This window comes from Periplaneta americana, chromosome 15 (genome assembly GCF_040183065.1).
Source record: "Periplaneta americana isolate PAMFEO1 chromosome 15, P.americana_PAMFEO1_priV1, whole genome shotgun sequence".
NCBI lineage: Eukaryota > Metazoa > Arthropoda > Insecta > Blattodea > Blattidae > Periplaneta > Periplaneta americana.
This window is the reverse complement of record NC_091131.1, coordinates 58,870,727-58,891,719: the sequence shown is the minus strand read 5'-3', so window position 1 is coordinate 58,891,719 and position 20,993 is coordinate 58,870,727. Positions and strand designations below refer to the sequence as shown.

General features: G+C 33.7%; 1 protein-coding gene and 1 long non-coding RNA gene across 2 annotated transcripts in view; one reads left to right on the top strand and one right to left on the bottom strand.

Moving 5' to 3' along the window:
- The window catches only part of LOC138714990 (uncharacterized), a 182,341-nt gene that overhangs the window by 133,186 nt on the left and 28,162 nt on the right, over positions 1-20,993 (bottom strand). The gene's annotated exons all lie outside the window — the stretch shown is intronic.
- Positions 1-20,993, top strand: part of LOC138714986 (ubiquinone biosynthesis O-methyltransferase, mitochondrial-like) — a 44,049-nt gene that overhangs the window by 20,789 nt on the left and 2,267 nt on the right. The window contains exons 3-6 of the mRNA XM_069847337.1: positions 3,913-4,059; positions 5,524-5,650; positions 7,818-8,060; positions 12,280-12,439. Of these exons, the coding sequence (XP_069703438.1) occupies positions 3,913-4,059; positions 5,524-5,650; positions 7,818-8,060; positions 12,280-12,439 (677 nt within the window). The remainder of the gene's footprint in view (positions 1-3,912; positions 4,060-5,523; positions 5,651-7,817; positions 8,061-12,279; positions 12,440-20,993) is intronic.

The following is a 20,993-nucleotide window of genomic DNA, read 5'->3' as shown; positions in this document are numbered from 1 at the left end:
CGTGATCATCGATGTAAAGAACAGTGGTGAAGAGGGCTAGATGTAGCTTCTGCTTCAAAACTGCAACCATATTCACCTGTGGTGGCTATGGCAGCCATATTGATAAACATGTCAAAATATTTTACATTCGTCCACACGAATGCTTTCATGTAGGCCTATTCAAATCGACTTTTCAGAGACCGAAATACCATTGGCATTGGTAGAATACCCAAGAATAAAATATTCCTCGACTGACGACATAGAATCTTTAGTTGATGACGAAAATTAAACGTGAGATGTTCAAAATTGTGTTTACAAACACACATTATTATCCTAATATGTCATAGAAAGTAAAACATTTACCGTAAGTTACGTAAATAAAACGGCAAATTTTAAAACTATACAGATAATATAGTAAATCAATTTATTATGATCTATATTATTAATACAGGTTATTATAGCTTACAAAACAGTAATGCAGTAGCGTCGCATGTCGGTATTTGTTCGAATCAGTACTAACAGCCAGGTAACTACAGGCCGAAGCACAATTATTACCAGTTGAAGCACAGATAAGTGTAAAGATGACGATAACTGTGGTTTCGGAAACTCATTTTGAACATATAAGCACGTTAAATCATAGATAACTCTGTATGTACAGGTAACTGTCTTTTCAGAAACTGGGCATTAAAAATCCATCTCATTCTTATAACAGGAGATGATATTAATTTAAAAACCAAACAACTGAAGTTGAAAGGACTATTTGCTAAAGCTAAAACTATTGAGGGCACGGCAAAATTACATTGTATTAAACAGGAATTTAATGGCGAACTGATGCCCTATGTCTTATGTGAAGAAGCGTTTAAAAGTATGTGTAATTAAGGAATGGAATGATTACTGGGTTCGTAGCACAAAGGGAGCTTTAACTAGGGAATTATACTTCCTTACGATTTAGGATAGAGTAAATTCTAAATTAATGCAACCAAACTTTGTTCTTCCTCAATGCTTATCTGGACATGACAAGTTTGGTAGCTATTTCGAAAGGTTCAAGATAGAAACAGAAAGCGGAAATATTTATGAATGTAATGACTCCCTGCAAACAGTCCAACATTTGTTATTTGAGTGTCACAAGTTTGAACTACAACGTCTTGAACTAGTTTATCGATTAGATAGGTGTGACACCAAGTACTCCCCACCATTACAAGTGTTTCGAAATAAATGCTGTTATCAAGATTTGATAAGCTATGTGAATTATGTTCACAAAAGTTGTACTCTGAACATATGACATAATTTCTCATAATTAATGTATTTTAAAATGCACGTTTTTCTGGAAAACTATTCAGAACATAGCAAAATGGTATTCTTTGCTCCGGTATTCTTAGAAATACAGTATGTACATTCTTCATTGGCATACCCAGACAAAATCGTGTCAATTCAAAGAGAAAAGCTTGACGATATACGCAAACTAATGCGTTACATAGCACATGAATATCAACAATTTTACAAAAATATTCTTCAGTGGCCTACTCTGGAAAAATAAGTTCATTTATATGTTGAACTTATGTATTAAGTACACAATAGGCCTATGCATATATTATATCCCTAATTTGACAAATAAACTTTAGTTAAACTGAAATTATTATACTACAATTTTGATTCCTTGCAGAAACAGCACATGTCAAGCTAATATATATATATATATATATATATATATATATATATATATATATACATACAGACGTGGACAAATTATTAGACTAAAACGTTTTTCTTGGAAACATAATGTAATTCGTCATATCAACTATCAGTGTAATTCACAGAGTCTCTATTGTTGTAAATATGATTGTTTTACATCTTCTGGTATACTTTTCCAATGGTTAAGTATATTTTATCTGGCTATGTTGGTACTACTTGTGTTTTAATCATATACTGCAGAAGATATTCAACAGTCTGTTCTTCCATGGCCTGCAAGAAGACCGGACATGAACGAAATTGAAAACCTGTGATCTATACTGAAGAAGAAAGTGAACAAAAAGAGGCTTACAACAAAACATGGACTCATTTAAGCACTGTCTGATATCTGGCTAAATGATGCTGATATTCAAAGAAAGTGTCAAACTTTGGTTTCCAGCATCCCTGACAAAATCAACGTGTTAATAAAGAATAAAGGAATGTTCACAAAATATCAGTAACCTCCAGACTCAATTTTCTGTTCATTATAACTGCGCAAAATACATTTTTCTTCATTATTTCTGCCGATAAATACAGCTTTGTTGCACATATAATTAATTTAGTCTAATAATTTGTCCACGTCTGTATATTGATTTATTCCATTAACAATCCATTAGATTCCAATAAATTTGGTATAAAACGACACATCTATTGGACTTCTGTCTGAAGAAGCCAGTACTATAACCAATGATGTGTTCTACCACCAGTAATACCGCTTTTTTATGTGTACTGAAAAATTTAGTTTCATGACCAAAGCTCGGAAGTTGGGGACTTGTGTCTTTGAACGTGGCTAAGCGACCGGACTTCAATGTCAACAAACTCCCGCTTCCAGCACGGAGGTACTGTCAGGTCTGCTATAAAAGTGGTTCCTGGCTGGAACAACATAATGATAATATTATGATAGGTTGAAACATCTAATTTTATAGCATATATATAAATAAACATGCAAAATACATCAAATTTACAGTTCTGCTCTGTACATTTCATTACAGTGTATGACTACATGCATTCGAAGATTTTCGAACCCATAAATTCTTCGTCTGTTAGTTAAACATGATTTGAAACGAAGGAAACTTATTTCCACGTCACATGAAGTGACGGGAGCAAACTTTAATTTTTTTATTTTATTTATTTTAACTAGCTACCTAGTGAGTACAAATTGCATTTATAAAATAAAAATGTTTCTAGCCACTACCGTAAGAGTCAGGCTCGTGTACGGTGTGGTCTTAGTGAATAATATAACATAAAATTTACAAGGACAGTTTACTAAATACAGTAATTAACTTAATTCAAACCAATAAGTACAACACAAGAGCAAGAATAAAGAAGAAAGGGAAAACTAGAGAAAAATACACATTTAATATAAATTGACAATCCGACAGAAGCCAGTGATATTCAATAAAAACATGAATATAGTCGATAGAAATAAAAGGTAAAAAAGGTACATTTGTTACTATTATATATCATGGATAATTTTACAAAATTCTTTTTTAAAAGTTTCAATTTTAAAAAATTTCTAATTTGGAAAATGGTTTGAAATTTTATTATAAAGTCTTGGGCCTAAATAAAATACTGAATATTTCACTGTCACTGTTTCCTGTTCGATTTTCAGCAGATCTCGTATCTGAGAAAGATAAGTATATCCTAAATTTTTCTCGCAAATAGTTTTCAATTAGTGTATCACTACTAGGGAAGGTCCCTCTACGACTTGATCCATGGCTATGGACAAATTCTCCATCAATTTAAAGGACTGCAATGTCTTTCAATGAATGCCCGTTTCCAGCTCTAGTTTATGTGTGGTACAACTTACAAGATATAAACTCTGCATTAGAAGAAAATAATGTATCTCCTCAGAATTCCTCCACGAAATTCTGTACCTAAAATTTAAGAAATGCATTTTCAAACTTCCATAACACCCATTCGAATAACACGTATTTTCTAATTCCTCAAACAGACCGTTTACCTGTAATTCTCTTAATGTCATTGGCTTCGACGTGACACAGTTTATTCGTTCGTCTTCTTGCCATTCGATGTGACCACTTTCTTAGTACAAACGACTGTCCCTGAGCACTTACAGCGTGAGCTTTGTGTACGTTATGCCTGTAACCTTACTCAAGCACACGACACACAAGTCCCCAAGATCGGAGCTTTGTTCATGACATGTGCTGTTTCTGTAATCCCCGATTCGTTTATATCTCTTTACAGATCAACCACGTTTCTAAAGCAGACAGCCAATGGTGCTGATGGGTCTACCATTGATGAAGATCAAGTAACACTGTTTAGCAAGTTATCAAATTATTGGTGGGATGAAAAAGGAAACATGAAAGGTCTGCATACCTACAATGAGTTAAGGTACATCGAATACAAATAGCAAAACAAATATTTCAATAATAGTAAATACATCCACATATTAAAACAATTTAAAATATTTTGATCTCAACAATTTTACGAGTAGAGTGCATTTCACATTTACTTTAGTGTTTATTCCATTAACTGCACTCTTATTTTTGTCTTCTATATGATTTTCCTTCTCGCAACTCCTTAGCTAGGATGACCAGACCTTTGCTATTTCCGGGGAACAATCCTCCACTTCCAATTCATTATTTCCGAAAAATATTGTTTCCGGTTTTTGTCACCGGACAACAGTTTTGATCCCTTGAGTTTTAGCCCTGATCACATATACAACAGACTGGTCATCCCCATATTAAAAACTGCAACAAGTAGAAGAGAACAACAACCAAGAACTCCAATGTCGGTTAGTAACGACAGTTAGATGGAAGCAGAGTTGCTCAATGCAATTCAAATGGGAGTTATAAAATGATTTCTTCTACTGTCGCTAGATGGCAGCATAGAGATAATCCATTATAAACCATAGATATGGGACCGACAAAGAAAACATTCTCTTAAAGTAACAAAAATAAAGTGCCTGAATAAAGGGTTATCGTGATAGGATAAAGAAACTGATAAAAGTTGTTGCCTTCAAACCCCATAAGAGTGATCAATCTGTTATATTTGATCTGGGATTTTAGCTAAGAAAACTTGACTAGAAGGTGTTATTGGCATGATGGAAGCTAGAGGATTACTGGATTGCGACTGTGAAGACAGAAATTAATTGCTATATAATATATACAATGATGTAGGTTCCGCGTCTGCTTACTTTTTTTGGCAGTTATGAGAATCTTGTTCTGAGGTTGGGACACCCACTAGGTCGGATTCTGTTAATGAAGCTAAATACGTTATATATATTCAATTGTATAAAAATTGGGCATGAGAAGAAGTATTTACATTTAAATACCTATACAATAATAATAATAATAATAATAATAATAATAATAATAATAATAATAATAATAATAATACTTACTTACTTACAAATGGCTTTTAAGGAACCCGGAAGTTCATTGCCGCCCTCACATAAGCCCGCCATCGGTCCCTATCCTGTGCAAGATTAATCCAGTCTCTATCATCATACCCCACCTCCCTCAAATCCATTTTAATATTATCTTCCCATCTACGTCTCGGCCTCCCTAAAGGTCTTTTTCCCTCCGGTCTCCCAACTAACACTCTATATGCATTTCTGGATTCGCCCAATAATAATAATAATAATAATAATAATAATAATAATAATAATAATAATAATAGTAATAATATGTATTTAGCTTCATTATCAGAATTCGACCTAGTGGGTGCCCCAACCTCAGAACAAGATTAATCGTAAGTGCCAAAAACGTAGGCAGATGCGGAATCTGTGTCAAGGTACGCTGCGTTAGATAAAAATTATTAATTGCGAGGTCTAATAATAATATTCTTTTACAGGATTCCATTAATTATAGAAGGTTTGTTAGAAGTAGGCCAGATTGATTTACCAAAATCACAGTCTCCTCTACCACTGCAAGGACTGAAGATACTAGACATTGGATGTGGAGGGGGTATATTGACTGAGGTAAGTGAAGAATAATCATATTGTAACTCGATATTTAAGGCAATTTTAGTGGGGATGTGTTATATTTTCAACATCTGAAATGAATATTCCCAATGTATCAGAAATAATATTACTGACTACAACATAATGAAGAGAGAAACAATAAAAATGACTTGTATCAAAGATAGGCCTACCGTTATATTAAATTACAAAGAAAACATAGTCACATTGATAAATTAAGCGAAGGAAAATACTTAGCCTACTATTAATTATCAAGGTCATTTTTTGTGAGTGCGCACCATTAGCCTAACGACTAGAGCGTCGGCTTTACAAGGAGGTAATCTGAATTCGAATCACGGCGGGCGCAGGTTAAGTTTATGATGGGAAAAGACGGTGCTTGATGGTAGACTTTCGCGGGATACTCCCGTTTCTCCTACCGCATTTAATCACTGTTCCCTTAATCATCATCGTTACCATGCTGTGCTATGTAGATAACATCCCATGGTGAGGTGGCAAAATTTTATACAATAGTCACTGTGCTTCACTCCTAGATGGGGACGATTGGGTGAATGACGCAATGTCAAGATTAGAATACAACCCTATCACGTAAATTACAAACTGAGACAGACAGACAAAGAGAGAGGCCAATATTTGAAGGAAAAAATAAATATAAAAAAACACTGCATATCGAGGGCTAAGAAGTGGTACTTAACACTGTGAAATATTTGGTTTATTCTATAATTTAACAAATTGTATTAAATAAACGTGATATATGTAGTCTTATTTATTAATTAATTCTGTGTAAATTGTATAATAATAATAATAATAATAATAATAATAATAATAATAATAATAATAATAATAATAATAATAATAGTGAAAGTAATATTTTTACTTCCATAATTACATTAATTCCAGGGAAATTCGCTGAAATGTGAAAACCGACGTTATTTACGATACAGTATCTGTACTTCGTGCAATAACAATTGAACATGAGATAAATGACTCGATGCATTGCAAAATAAGTCTATGCACTGACATTTGAGAGCTCTGTTCACAAGTTAATAATAATAATAATAATAATAATAATAATAATAATAATAATAATACGTATTTAGCTTGGAATAATTCAGTTGCTATTTTGCAACTGAGAGATAATACTAAACACCAAAATATTGATTTCAATTTACTACTCATTTGCTTATGCATATCTCAGTTATGCCGTTTTCTTATGGGGTAACTCCACCAATGCTAATAGAATATTTATTTCACAAAAAGAATTATATGATCCATTTTTAAATTAAAGAGTTTTAACTCTTGCAAACCTTATTTTAAGCAATGTAAAACTTTCACATTTCCATACATTTGTATTTACAAATGCCTAATTTTCTTGAAACAGACTGAGAATAAATACAATCAGAATTTAGATTACCATAATAAAATTATAATACACGAAATACACGTCTGTTTTCAATAAAAAATCATAGACTTGTGAAATATGAAAAATCGCCTGTTTATACTGGCATTGTGTTTTTTTAATAAATTACCATTGCAGATACAAACTTTATCTTATAAAAAATTTAAAATGAAAGTTAAACAGATTTTAACTGATCATAGTTTTTACTCAGTAAAAGAATTCTTAAATCACAAATTATGATATCTGAAATACTACTTGATTATATTATTTATTTTAAATGTACCGTATTTTAATTTGTAGTGTTTTTAAGTTTTATTGTGTTTCTTATGTAATTGACGTCCACATCCATATATATACAATGGTCATGTATAGATCAATCAATCAATCAATCAATCAATCAATCAATCAATCAATCAATCAATCAATCAATCAATCAATCAATCAATCAATCAATCAATCAATCAATCAATCAATCAACCAATCAATCAATCGAATTCATGGACTCCTGCATGCCTGATGTACATGGACTCAATTTCTCGTCGTACATACATTTGAAATTCTGTCCACTGCTTCATTAGTTTTGTCCTTGCAGTCCGACTATGAATACTGTCTCCCATCTGAGTTCGTAAACAATGCAACTGGAGCTCCACCTATCATTACTCTACTGCCATTTGCTGGATGTTAACTTGGTCAAGAAAGAAAACTTCATTCATGAATCATAATGAGAAATACATTATTCTATACACCACTGTTAAAATAATTTTATTTCAGGCACTCGCAAAATTAGGGGCTGAAACAACTGGAATTGATCCATCACAGAATTTGATTAAAGTTGCGAAGATACATGCGGAAAAGAATTCAAAAATAAGTAATTCTATTACTTATTTTTCTGAAACCATAGAAGAACATACAAAAAGATATCCAGGCTACTATGATGTAATTGTAGCTTCTGAAGTGCTGGAACACGTAAACAATAAGGAATTGTTTGTGCAGTCTTTTGCAGCAACAGTGAAGGTAAGGAAGACAAATTATTTAACTCAGTCTCTGAGTCTCCTTTAAGCCACGATACATCGCGGTCGAACACCTACCAGCGTCGTGGTAATGTGACTGAAGATGGAGGGGCACCCTCCGAAACATATCTGAATTTTACCCATCTTAATTATCATCATTGTAAAGTGTTCATACAACTGTATTTTATATATATATATATATATATATATATATATATATATATATATATAGTATGTTTATTAAAGACTATTACACTCTTACTACGTCATACTACTTTTGACCAATAAAACGGTACGAAAGGACGTATTTCAACCAATCATGGCTGCTTGTCGCACAATTTTATCGCGTCCCTAGCATTTGTTTAATTTTATCGCGTCCCTAGCATTTGTTTCTTTGTTTGCCAACATTTCAAACTGCGCTGGTCTGGACATCAAAAAAAAAAAAAAAAAAATATATATATATATATATATATATATATATAATTACAAATCACTCCAGTCGATGCACAGCAGTTTCAAATATGACTCGCATTGGCATTCAGTAACAAGAATTAATAAAAATCACTGATCATGCCTACGCATCTTCTGAAATCCTATTTACAAATAAATGAAGAGCACCATTCGGAAATCCTGAATAAGTTGAATACACCATGTAGGCCTAAATCAACGAGTTCCACTTCTATTACGCACACGTCCAATATAACATCAATTGAACCACCAACCACATTCAAATTTGAAAAGTGTACATTCAATAATTATTCCTTTTAAAATTATTCATGTTTATTTTTTATGTCCTCGTCGTTAATAAAAACTTTTCTAACACTTGTGTATATTAGTTAGGTTATGTTATAGCTCTGCTATATGATATTATGGATAGTCACGTATCAGAGATTGTTTAATATTAAGATTTATTGAAAATCATCTGTTAAGTGACGTTGATTACTGGGATTCGGATAATTGAAGTGGAATGCAAGTGTTTTAATAAAAATGAAACTGAATCAACAAAGCCTTCTTGACTAGTACCCTAACATTGCCATCGTGTATAGATCGAGAACTTATCGACGAGAAGGCATTGCTAGTAATCATCACGGACTCTGGTATTCATAACTCACTACTGCCATCTAGCATGCATCTAGCGTAATATTTGTAATGTTGAGATGGTACAATAATACATTTGAAGACAGTTGTATTTTCGTAAGTCAATTAATATTTTATTGTATTGGAGTACTTCGTTACTTGTAATCTTTATATACTTTCTTCTAATCGTGTAATAGTCAATTAAATCCCACTCGAGTTTTGATTTTCTCTAGATAAATCAAAACGTCTAGTGAGATTACTGTTGATAAATTATCTTAGGCATAAATCTAATCCGAGCATTAATTAATTATAAGGGAACATCACTCGGAACTTAATTATTTCATCATTCATATCAGGAAGGGAAAAGTATATTAGCACGTGCTCTAGGACAGTCGAGGACAGTCATGTCAATTGATGCCCATAGGAGCAAGGGCGCGCTTTAGAGCTTAGGAGAGCCTGAACGCTTTACAGAGGAAAGAAAAGAGACAGACGAAAGAGGTAATATATGCCGCTTGGTCGAGCTATATTCAGGGATGGCCAGCACTGATTCAATAGATAAAGGGAAGAGAACTTATTAAAACTGTATCCATGTTAATTTTTAGATTTGTCTGAGAAGTATAAGTGCATTATAAGAATGTAAGTTTCAATTTTAATGCTAATTTTTCACAAGTTTGATTTTCTTATTCAAAAGAAATATTTTCTCAACTTTTTTTTATATAAAAATGAAATTTTCAGATATAGATGTATTTATTTAGTAGCCTTACAGAATATTTTCGTAAATCTAATATACCGTAAATACGTATTACTGAAGATAGTGTATTGAAAATTTTGAAAATGTTCGCATGGAAATTGTTTGTAAGAAAATGAATTAACAAAGCAACTACTGTTACATCATAAGCAAAAGATACGTGCCCATGTGTTGTAAAAATGTCAGCTCTATAGCTTCAGCACACTTCGAGAAAATAATTTAATATTCTGATGATAGGAAGTTGCTCACCAATGTCACCTTAAGAGCATAATGCGATAAGAGTTTTGTTATGGAATATTAGTTACACTTAAAACACATATACAACACCTAGGTAACTTTGCTTTGTACTGTAATATTGTTTTGATTAGTTTATTGATTACTTTTATGAGGCTGAAGGTGCGATCAATATCAATTCCAAATTATCATGTGATACTCAATCTCTCTCTCTCTTTTTTTTTGGGGGGATATCACTTTCTTTATGAATTATGTGCTTCATCCATTTAGTAGAGTATAGTTGTGCTACTATGGAATTTATGTGAATATTCCTTCTTAACCTTTTATTATGTTATTAACATTTAAAACACAACTGCAATATTAAGAAATTGGTATTAATACTTTTGTTTCACACACAATATAGGTAATATCAAACATAAAGAAGCCATATAAAAATAACGACATAACATTTCAATTTCCGTTTGAAGTTTGTGCACCACTGTTTTCTTAATCCAACAGGCTGCTTATTCATATACACAACACTTCCTCTTTCCATACTTTGCGCTTGATGCCCGCTCACGACGTCAAGGTCAGAAAAATGCACTTTCTTTGACATCACTGGTCTAGGACATCACTGCTCTCCATCTGTCCATTTTAATTGAAGTTTAGAAATCTACTAAAGTTCCATCAAAAACTTTTTCCTTGTATTTTGAACTGTGTCCTGATTGTACCTATGCAGTGTAAAATATTACCATGGCAACTAAAACTTACAATTAAGAAAAGCCTGCATCGTATAGTCAAAAAACAGGGTACAATAAAAATGCAAGGAAAAAGTTTTTGATGTCACTATTTTACTGCAGATTTTCAGAGGATATTCTTAAAAATCTTATTTATTACGAGATATAATATCAAAATTATGCATCTTGATCTATGATCGTTTGGATAAAAATATCACACGAATTGGTTTCAAATTTAGTTAATTTTCTGTATTTATCGTGTTGGAATGGGTCAATAAATCGAATATTCAATTAACTACGCAAGATTTATCGTATCCTATTTTCCCGGATGTCTCCATATTAATTAATTTGTCAGTTTTTAAGTATGCAATATGAAACATAAAAACTGAAATTCCGAAAAATATATGATCAATTCAATAAAATATCCTGAATATTGATTAAGCCTCATGGTTTCAGTAAGACATCTTCTGGGGAAATGGTAGCAAAATTGGAAGCGTCTTGATTTTGCAAAAGAAAGCCATTAGAATTCTATGTCAATCAAACAATCTTGAACATTGTCGACCACTTTTCAAACAATCACAGATATTAACTGTCATAAATTTATATATATATACGACCTAGTCCTTTATACTCGACAAAATATAGACAATTTCTCATTAATAGCCAATATACATGATCATGAAATTAGAAATAGTGAACAAATTAATATTCCATACTGTAGATTACATAAAACTAGTACATATTTTTCTGTCATGGGGATGAAATTATATAATAAGCTTCCCAGTCAATATTATAAGTTACCAACCAATAGTTTCAAAGCTAGATTTTGTAATTGGTTTTTAATTAATCCTTTCTACTCTGTAGATGAGTTTCTTAACATAAATTCACACGGAATTGTTTTTTAATAAATAAAGTTATTTAGATTAGCTACAATTATTATTCTGTTGCTGAGTTTTTCAACACAAATTTGTATGAAATTGTATTTTAATAAATAAGTTTAATTGCAATTTAGTTAGTTTTCTTCAATTTAAAAGTTTCAAATTATTTCATGTTTTCAATGTGTTACTTAAATTTTACTGTTTCTATTATTAGTGTTTTTTAAATGTATTTATATGTTTTTTCAATGTATTCTGACGAAGCCTAAAACTGTATGTCTAATGGCCAAATAAATTGAATTAAATTGAATTATAAAAAAATACTGATAATTTTGCGGTTCAGATTTACAGTCATGATAATACGAATGCGAGGTACATTTCCAAGAGTTGAATTTCTCACCTAAAATCTCGTCAATTCTAAAAGATATTTGTGCTTGGTAGAGAACCAACTAACCAATTTATATGCATGTCTTTGAAATATAAAGACACGAGTAATTGAGTCTGTAAGTATGTGTGATAATTTTGTGATTTTTACACTCTCTGTAAGCAAACCATATCTTGTCCACTTTCCAGCCTGGAGGATCTCTTTTCATCACAACTCCAAACAGAACGTTCATACTTTGGTTTGTTCTCATTCTGTTAACGGAATACATCTCGCAAGATCTACCTCGCGGAACCCATCAAATGAATATGATGTATACACCAGAAGAAACACGGTATTTACTCAAGAAAAGTAAGTAAACTAAAATTGTGAGGTACCTCACTGGAGAGTGTAGGAAAGTATACATTAGTAATGTATTTCGGACTTGTTTTGTTTCGTATTACAAAGTAATGTTATACTGACTATTACACTTTTACTACGTCATACTACTTTTGACCAAAAATCTATACGAAAGGACGTATTTCAACCAATCATGGCTGCTTATCGCACAATTTTATCGCGTCACTAGCATTTGTTTAATTTTATCGCGTCCCTAGCATTTGTTTCTTTGTTTGCCAACATTTCAAACTGCGCTGGTCTGAATGTCAAAAAAAAAATAATAAAACAGAAAATTACAAACCACTCCAGTCGATGCACAGCAGTTTCAAATATGACTCGCATTGGCATTCAAGAATAAGAATTAATAAAGATCACTGGTCATACCTATGAATCTTCCCGAAATCCTATTTACAAATAAATGAAGAACACCATTCGGAAATCCTGAATAAGTTGAGGAATACACCATGTAGGCCTACATCAATGAGTTCCACATCTTTTACGCACACGTACAATATAACATCAACTGAACCACCAACCACTAAAACATTCAAATTTGAAAATTGTACATTCAATAACTATTCCTTTTAAAATTATTCATGTTTTTTTATGTCATCGTCGTTAATTAAAATTTTTCTAACACTTGTAGCCTATATATTATTTAGGTTATGTTATAGCTTCTGCTATATGATATTACGGACAGTCACGTATCAGAGATTGTTTAATATTAAAGATTTCTTGAAAATCATCTGTCAAGTGACGTTGATTACTGGGATCCGGATAACTGAAGTGGAATGCAACTGTTTTAGTAAAAATGAAACTAAATCAACAAAGCTTTCTTGACTAGTAACATTGGCATCGTGATCTAGATCGAGAAGGCATTGTTAGTAATCGTCTACAGAGTTCAATGAAGATTCCATAGTTGGCACAACTGATAGCAAGATAACGTCTAATCATAACACACTACTGCCATCTAGCATGCATCTAGCGTAATATTTGTAATGTTGATATGGTACAATAATACATTTGAAGACAGTTGTATTTTCGTAAGTCAATTAATATTTTATTGTATTGGAGTACTTCGTTACTTCTAATCGTGTAATAATCAATTAAATCCCACTCGAGTTTTGATTTTCTCTAGATAAATCAAAATCTCTAGTGAGATTGCTGTTGATAATAATTAACATCGGGCGTGTTGGAAAATGTTTATTTCATACTTCACGAACGATATGAAAATCTGAAAGCTGATATACATGACTCATATGAAATCAAAATATCTATAAAAGTTTCATGTAACCAAAATCTTTATACAGGGTGATTCACGAAGTTTTACCACCACTAATGGAGCATTTTCCTAAAGTGGTTTGGAACATATTTTCCTAATAAAGTTTTTGCTATCTCATATAATTCAGGAATAATAACTGATTTTCTAAACTTGCTGTTGTGAACAGAGCTCTCAAATGTCAGTGCATACATTTATTTTGCAATGCATCGAGAGTCATTTGTCGCATGTTCTGTTGTCATTGCATGAAGTACAGATACTGTCTCATAAATAACGTCTGTTTTGCAGCAAAAGTTCAGTTGTAATGTGTTGTGATAATAAATTAATCTACTCTTCAAAGTATAGGTCATTTGATTCTAAGGTCTTGATCCACATTTCAGCAAGGTTTGTTATTCCGCGACGGCACAATTTACTGGATTTTGATGCGAAGAACTCTGTGATACTTATTTCAACGGCTTCTAAGTTTTGGAAATTTCTTCCATGCGGGAAGTGGGGCGTGAATCGAAAAAGATGGGAATCTGAAAACGCAAAATGAGGGCTATATGCCAGATGTAGTAGCAGTTCGATTCCTCTCAATTCCTGGATTGTTTTCCATGGTTATTCGAGCGATATGAGGTCTCCTACTGTCCTGCAACAAAATTATATTTAGATTAACTATTGACGGGTATCTCTCTCTCTCAAAACTTCATGAACTCATTCTACCTGTGAGAATAAATATCCGCATCGACTACACGTCCGTTTGAAACAAATCCCCAGTGAATCGTACCTCCAAATTCCACCATAACATTACTTTGGGGCCGACCCGATTGTGTTTAACGACTATTTTGACAGGCTATGGGGATCGAGCCACTGTTTTGAGGTGTCAGGGTTGCACTAATATACCAGTTCTTCACCACATGCCACAATTTTCCTGATAAATCTATCCTGCATGGTATTAGCTATAAGTTGACGGCAGATATCCAATGTGCATTAAACAATTTTCCTGACTATTACACTTTTACTATGTCACACTACTTTTGTCCAATAAAACGGTACGAAAGGACGTCTTTCAACCAATCATGGCTGTTTATCGCAAAATTTTATCGCGTCCTTAGCATTTGATTAATTTTATCGCGTCCCTAGCATTTGTTTATTTTTATCACTACCCTAGCATTTGTTTCCTTGTTTGCCAACATTTCAAACTGCACTAGTCTGGACGTCAAAAAAACAGAAAATTACAAACCACTCCAGTCGATGCAAAACACTTTCAAATATGACTCGCATTGGCATTCAAGAACAAGAATTAAAAAGATCACAGGTCATATATGAAGAGCACCATTCGGAAATCCTGAATAAATTGAGGGATACACCATGTACATCAAAGAGTTCACTTCTTTTACGCACACGTCCAATATACCATCAACTGAGCCACCAACCACTAGTCGCCCTGGTTGGCAAGTTGGTATAGCGCTGGCCTTCTATGCCCAAGGTTGCGGGTTCGATCCCGGGCCAGGTCGATGGCATTTAAGTGTGCTTAAATGTGACAGGCTCATGTCAGTAGATTTACTGGCATGTAAAAGAACTCGTGCGGGACAAAATTCCGGCACATCCGGCGACGCTGATATAACCTCTGCAGTTGCGAGCGTCGTTAAATAAAACATAACATAACACCAACCACTAAAACATTCAAATTTGAAAATTGTACTTTCAATAATTGTTTCTAATAATCTAATTATTCATGTTTATTTTTTATTTCATCATCGTTAATTAAAACGTTTGTTTATTTCATCATCCCTAATTAAAACTTTTATAACACTTGTTTATATTATTTAGGTTATGTTATAGCTTCTGCTATATGATATTATGAATAGTCACGTATCAGAGATTGTTTAATACTAAGATTTATTGAAAATCATCTGCCAAGTGACGTTGATTACTGGGATCCGGATGATTGAAGTGGAATGCAAATGTTTTAATAAAAATGAAACTGAATCAACAAAGCCTTCTTGACTAGTAACCGTCCAAAGTGTTCAATAAGATTCCACAGTTGGCACAACTGATAACAAGAAAACATAATCATCAAACACTACTGCCATCTAGCGTAATGTTGAGATGGTACAATAATACATTTGAAGACAGTTGTATTTTCGTAAGCCAATTAATATGTTATTGTATTGGAGTACTCCATGTATTGTGGGTCCCTATCACCACGGCATGGCGCGTCCTCAGGTTGCGGATAGAGGAGATGGCCTCCAGATATGGAGGGTAGCTGCGAATATATTGAATAAGCAGTCGTGGTCAGCCTATAAGGGGTGGTCCTCCAGCTTGGGGGTTGGGCGAAGGGCTAACAACCCATCACCGTAAAAAACAGCTTGTTACGAAACCTAACAGTAAGCCTCGGAATGAGACTAATTCTCCGGCACGACCACAGCAAAGGAAAAAGGTTATAAGATTTGGTACATGGAACGTAACCTTTGGGGAGGCCGAGACGTAGGTGGGAAGATAATATTAAAATGGATTTGAGGGAGGTGGGATATGATGGTAGAGACTGGATTAATCTTGTTTAGGATAGGGACCAATGGCGGACTTATGTGAGGGCGGCAATGAACCTCCGGGTTCCTTAAAAGCCAGTAAGTAAGTAAGTAAGTAAGTAAGTAAGTAAGTAAGTAAGTAAGTATTGGAGTACTTTGTTACTTCTAATCTTTATATAGGCCTACTTTCTTCTAATCGTGTAATAGTCAATTAAATCCCACTCGAGTTTTGATTTTCTCTAGATAAATCAAAACCTCTAGTGAGATTACTGTTGATAAATCAATTCTGCATGGTATTAAGTATAAGTTGACGGCAGATATTCACTGTGCGTTAATCATGTTCAGATGTAAATTCATGAGATACAAATCTACAACTTCTGTATGATTTTCTAAACATCTTAATGAGGCGATATATTGTATTTTCTGATAATCTAAGAGTACTTTTTTTGGAGGGGAATTGTCTTCCAAAACTCTGCGTGTATTCTTCCTTAGGTCTTTCAAGTTATTTTAAAATCTTTAATGTCCACATACCGTAGTTTCCCCTAACTATGGTCCACATTTGTCACGTTTTTCTTTGTATATTCAGTACTATTCATCCAGATTAAGTGAAATTTTGGCTTCGGACTCTTGTAAGTTTATATTAAATAAATATTGACATATGTGTTTGAAATTATTTAATTACAAGTATTGAAAAAATAATAAGCATTGGTACATAGTTGTATTCTGAGTTGCCCAACTATGGTTCACTCATATATTCATGCTTGAAAGCATGAATTGACTATAGCTGGAGAAATAATTATTCGTAAATCAATACATTGAGTTTCTAATTTAAGGGTAGAAACATAATCTAGCACAGAAAAATTAAAAATAAATGAAAAGTACATGGATTCTTTTTATTAGTACACATTAAATAAACACTTAATAAAGAAGTGGAATCTGAAAGTCATTTTTCTGCAAGAATGAACAACTACACTCACCGGCAAAAATACCGAGCCACCTAAAGTTTCTCAATTTTTTATGAGGCGAGAATCAGAAAATCCTTTATGAAATGAAGAAAACATTGCTTCCCAGAAAAAAAAAAAAACTTACAAATTATATCAATATTCTTCCAAATGTTCAACTGATTTTGTGGCCACCCAGTTGTTGGTAATAGCGGGTATTGCCTCCCCGTGACTGTATGACTGTTACCATTCGCCGATTCAACCCTTCGATCAGATTCTGGATGTCAGTCTGGTCGATTCTATTCCATTCTTTACTTAGAACATTTCGGAGCTGCTGTAAGTTGCTGTGAGGAGTTAGACGACTTCTAACTCGCTTCTCTAGCATTTCCCACACATGTTCAATAGGGTTTATATCAGGACTTCTTGCTGGCCATGTCATCCTATTCAATCCAACGTCATGAAGGAACTCATCCACTATTCTTGTAGCATGAGGGCAAGCATTTTCATGCATTAACAGGAACTTTTCACCAATAAGTGGGCCATATGGTACCACATGTTAAATTAGACCTTCTTCGATGTATCTTGGAGCAGTCAAAGCACCTCCATTAATGAATACAAGTTCTGTGTGAGCTTCATACGAAATGCCACCCAATACCATTAATGATCCACCTTGGAAACTGACACGTGAACTGAAGTTAAATAAAGAAAAACGTTCTCCTTCTCTTCTCCACACTCTTTCACGTCCATCTGTAAACCAAATCTCGATTCATCTGTGAAGAGCACTCGTCGCCACTCCCCCAGGTTCCAATTAGCATGATTGTAAGCAAAACGTAATCGTTCAACATGATGTTGCTGGAGCAATTCTGGGCTTTTACCTGGTCTTTTGGAATCAGTCCACATTCATCCAGACGTCCTCTTACAGTTCTCTCACTCACATTAACTTGCTTATTTTCTGGAAGGCTCTTCTGGTCTCAATAGCTGTGGAATGGCGATTTATTAATGTGTTTAGGGCAATAAAATGGTCGTCACGAGCCGAAGTTACTCGTTTTCTCCCTGAACCGCGTCTCCTGGAATAATCTCCTGCCTCTCTATAGCGATGGTACACTCGTTGTACGGTCGATCGTGGAATCCCAAGAACTGCAGCCACATAACGCTAACTATTCCCACCTTCTATCAATGCAACCACTTTTGCTGAATCGGTAGGACTTAGTGACATTAATATACAATGAAGTATTCCAATACTGCCTCAAAAGAGCTTATCAGTCTGTAGACATCTTCAGCTTAGCTCGAAATGAGTCCGAGAAGTTTACATACAATATTACAAGAAGAACGAATCTTCTTTTCAGATCATTGTTGGCTATTACGTATTCAGTATTACATTGTTACGTATCACAAAATAAATGAATAACTAAATAAACCTCAGCACACCTACAATTATTTAAAAAATCTTACAATTTCAAAAAATTTGAAAGAAAATGTAGTTGGCCCGGTTTTTTTCGCAGGTGAGTGTATATTAAAGAACAAAAGTACGGTATCAAAATAAACACATTCTTAGCAAAATATTATGCAAATAAATTCACTGATAATGTTTATTTATCGTACTGAGAACTACATTCATTAGGCTCACATTGATCACATTTTATTAAAACAAATATTTCAAAATGAAATACAACTATGGTCCACGAAAAATTGTGGTACATAGTTGAGGACTGACATCTGGCCTTGAGGTTAAACATTTTTCACGCAGAGTCCTTAACCTCTGCAAGTGTAATTATTACGTGAAAGTAAACACTATATAGCCAGGTTTAATTGTACAAAGAATCATGTACCAGTTCTACAGAGGAGAGCTTAATAAAACAGACAATCACAAACTGAATGATTTCGTGTCTTCACACATTCAGTAGAACGATGCACACTGACCTTGTTAAGCATCCATATCATTGCCACGTGTAATGGTAGATAGAAGCATCTATGGGGAACATAATTCCATCACATTGGCGCCTTAAATGGCAAATACCGAACTCTTGGGGGACTAAGTAGTACATAATGCGTTTTGGACCATAGTTGGGTGCCTGGACCATAGTTATGGGAAATTACGGTATTCATTATCGAAAGGCTGGAACCATCGTTGTGCTACACTCTCACTAACGGCACCTTCACTCTCGACTTAATATATTCAAGCCGCGGCAACAGCTTTATAATCTTGTTTCAAGTACTGCTTTAAAATTACTCTAATCTCAAACTCTATCACTTCCATTTTGAGTCATTCTCGAGTTTCGGGCAATTCCTGTCCATGGCAAGTATCACTACTATGTTTCATATTTACTATATAAATTAAATTTAAAAATAATGAGTAGAACACATAGAACAATTGGGACAACATTTTAATTGTCCTTCAAAGTATTATATTTATTTAGTTCCATAAGTTATTGAAGTACTTGTAAATATAAAGTGTCCACAACCACAAAATAGAAATAATATCGCTTTATTATTTCACAGATGGTGGAAAGATTCAGATGCTCTTGTTTGAAAACTAATTCCTAATAAAATAGTACCAAACCTAGGCACTTTACATGCTCACTCTACGAAACTTAAACTTAGAAAGTAATTTTCAAATGTGTCATAGAATATTGATGTCCTTGGTGTTACCTATTATGTCTATGATAATTTATATATTTGCAATTTGTTGCTGGACTCTACTGTAGAGTGTGCTGTTATCAGAGCATATTACTCCCATACATATAGGTGGAAAGAAGAAGAATTGCATTACAGTGTTTGTGCTTCAAGTGTTGCATATGTAAAGATAGGTTAGGTTAATTGTATATTATTTGAGTTACTTAATATTTTGACAGTAATAATACTGTACTGAAACGTAAATTATTTGTTAGTAAATGTGCGACTTATTCTTTTGTTTATATAACATAACCTCAACTTGATACAGGCATTTTTTAAATTATAAAAAATCTAAACATAATCAAATGTTTCCTTTGTTAGTGTCCTTTGTGTTACCATAAAATAGGAACCAAAATGACTGGGTAACACCAATCATATTAACGTTACAATTAAATGCTCTGATAAATATTAAAGTCCACACCTGTGGAGTAACGGTCAGCGCGCCTGGCCGCGAAACCAGGTGGCCCGGGTTTGAATCCCAGTCGGTGCAAGTTACCTGGTTGAGGTATTTTCCGGGGTTTTCCCTCAACCCAATACGAGCAAATGCTGGGTAACTTTCGATGCTGGACCCCGGACTCATTTCACCGGCATTATCACCTTCATATCATTCAGACGCTAAATAACCTAGATGTTGATACAGCGTCGTAAAATAACCCAATAAAAATATAAAAAGTGTATGCAATAAAGCAGTTCACTTAAATTGAAATGTTTCAAGTAATCTGGGGAATTTATAATTTTCCATTTCTGACCCTCTCTATTGCTGCGAACTCAGTGAATGACCCTTATATTCTTTGTATAGTGGCCACGTTCAATTAGTAGGCTAGAGGTGTCAAATGGGACGGAAGCTTTGTAGTTTCAATAATTTTAATTATGTCGCGCTGTCCATTGTCGTCAAGTCTTTTGAAGGCCGCTCCAATACTCCATGTTATATTAATATACAGCAGCAACAAACAAGACGTGACAACGTCGCATTTTCATTTTATTATCGGTGCATGCAATAAAGACCTACAAATCTTAAAAGGAATGCAGCTGCTTAATAATTAAACGAGGCTACTATATTAACAAGTGACGCCTGTCTCATGCTCACCAATACGTAATACACTATCTACCAAAAAGTAATTGGG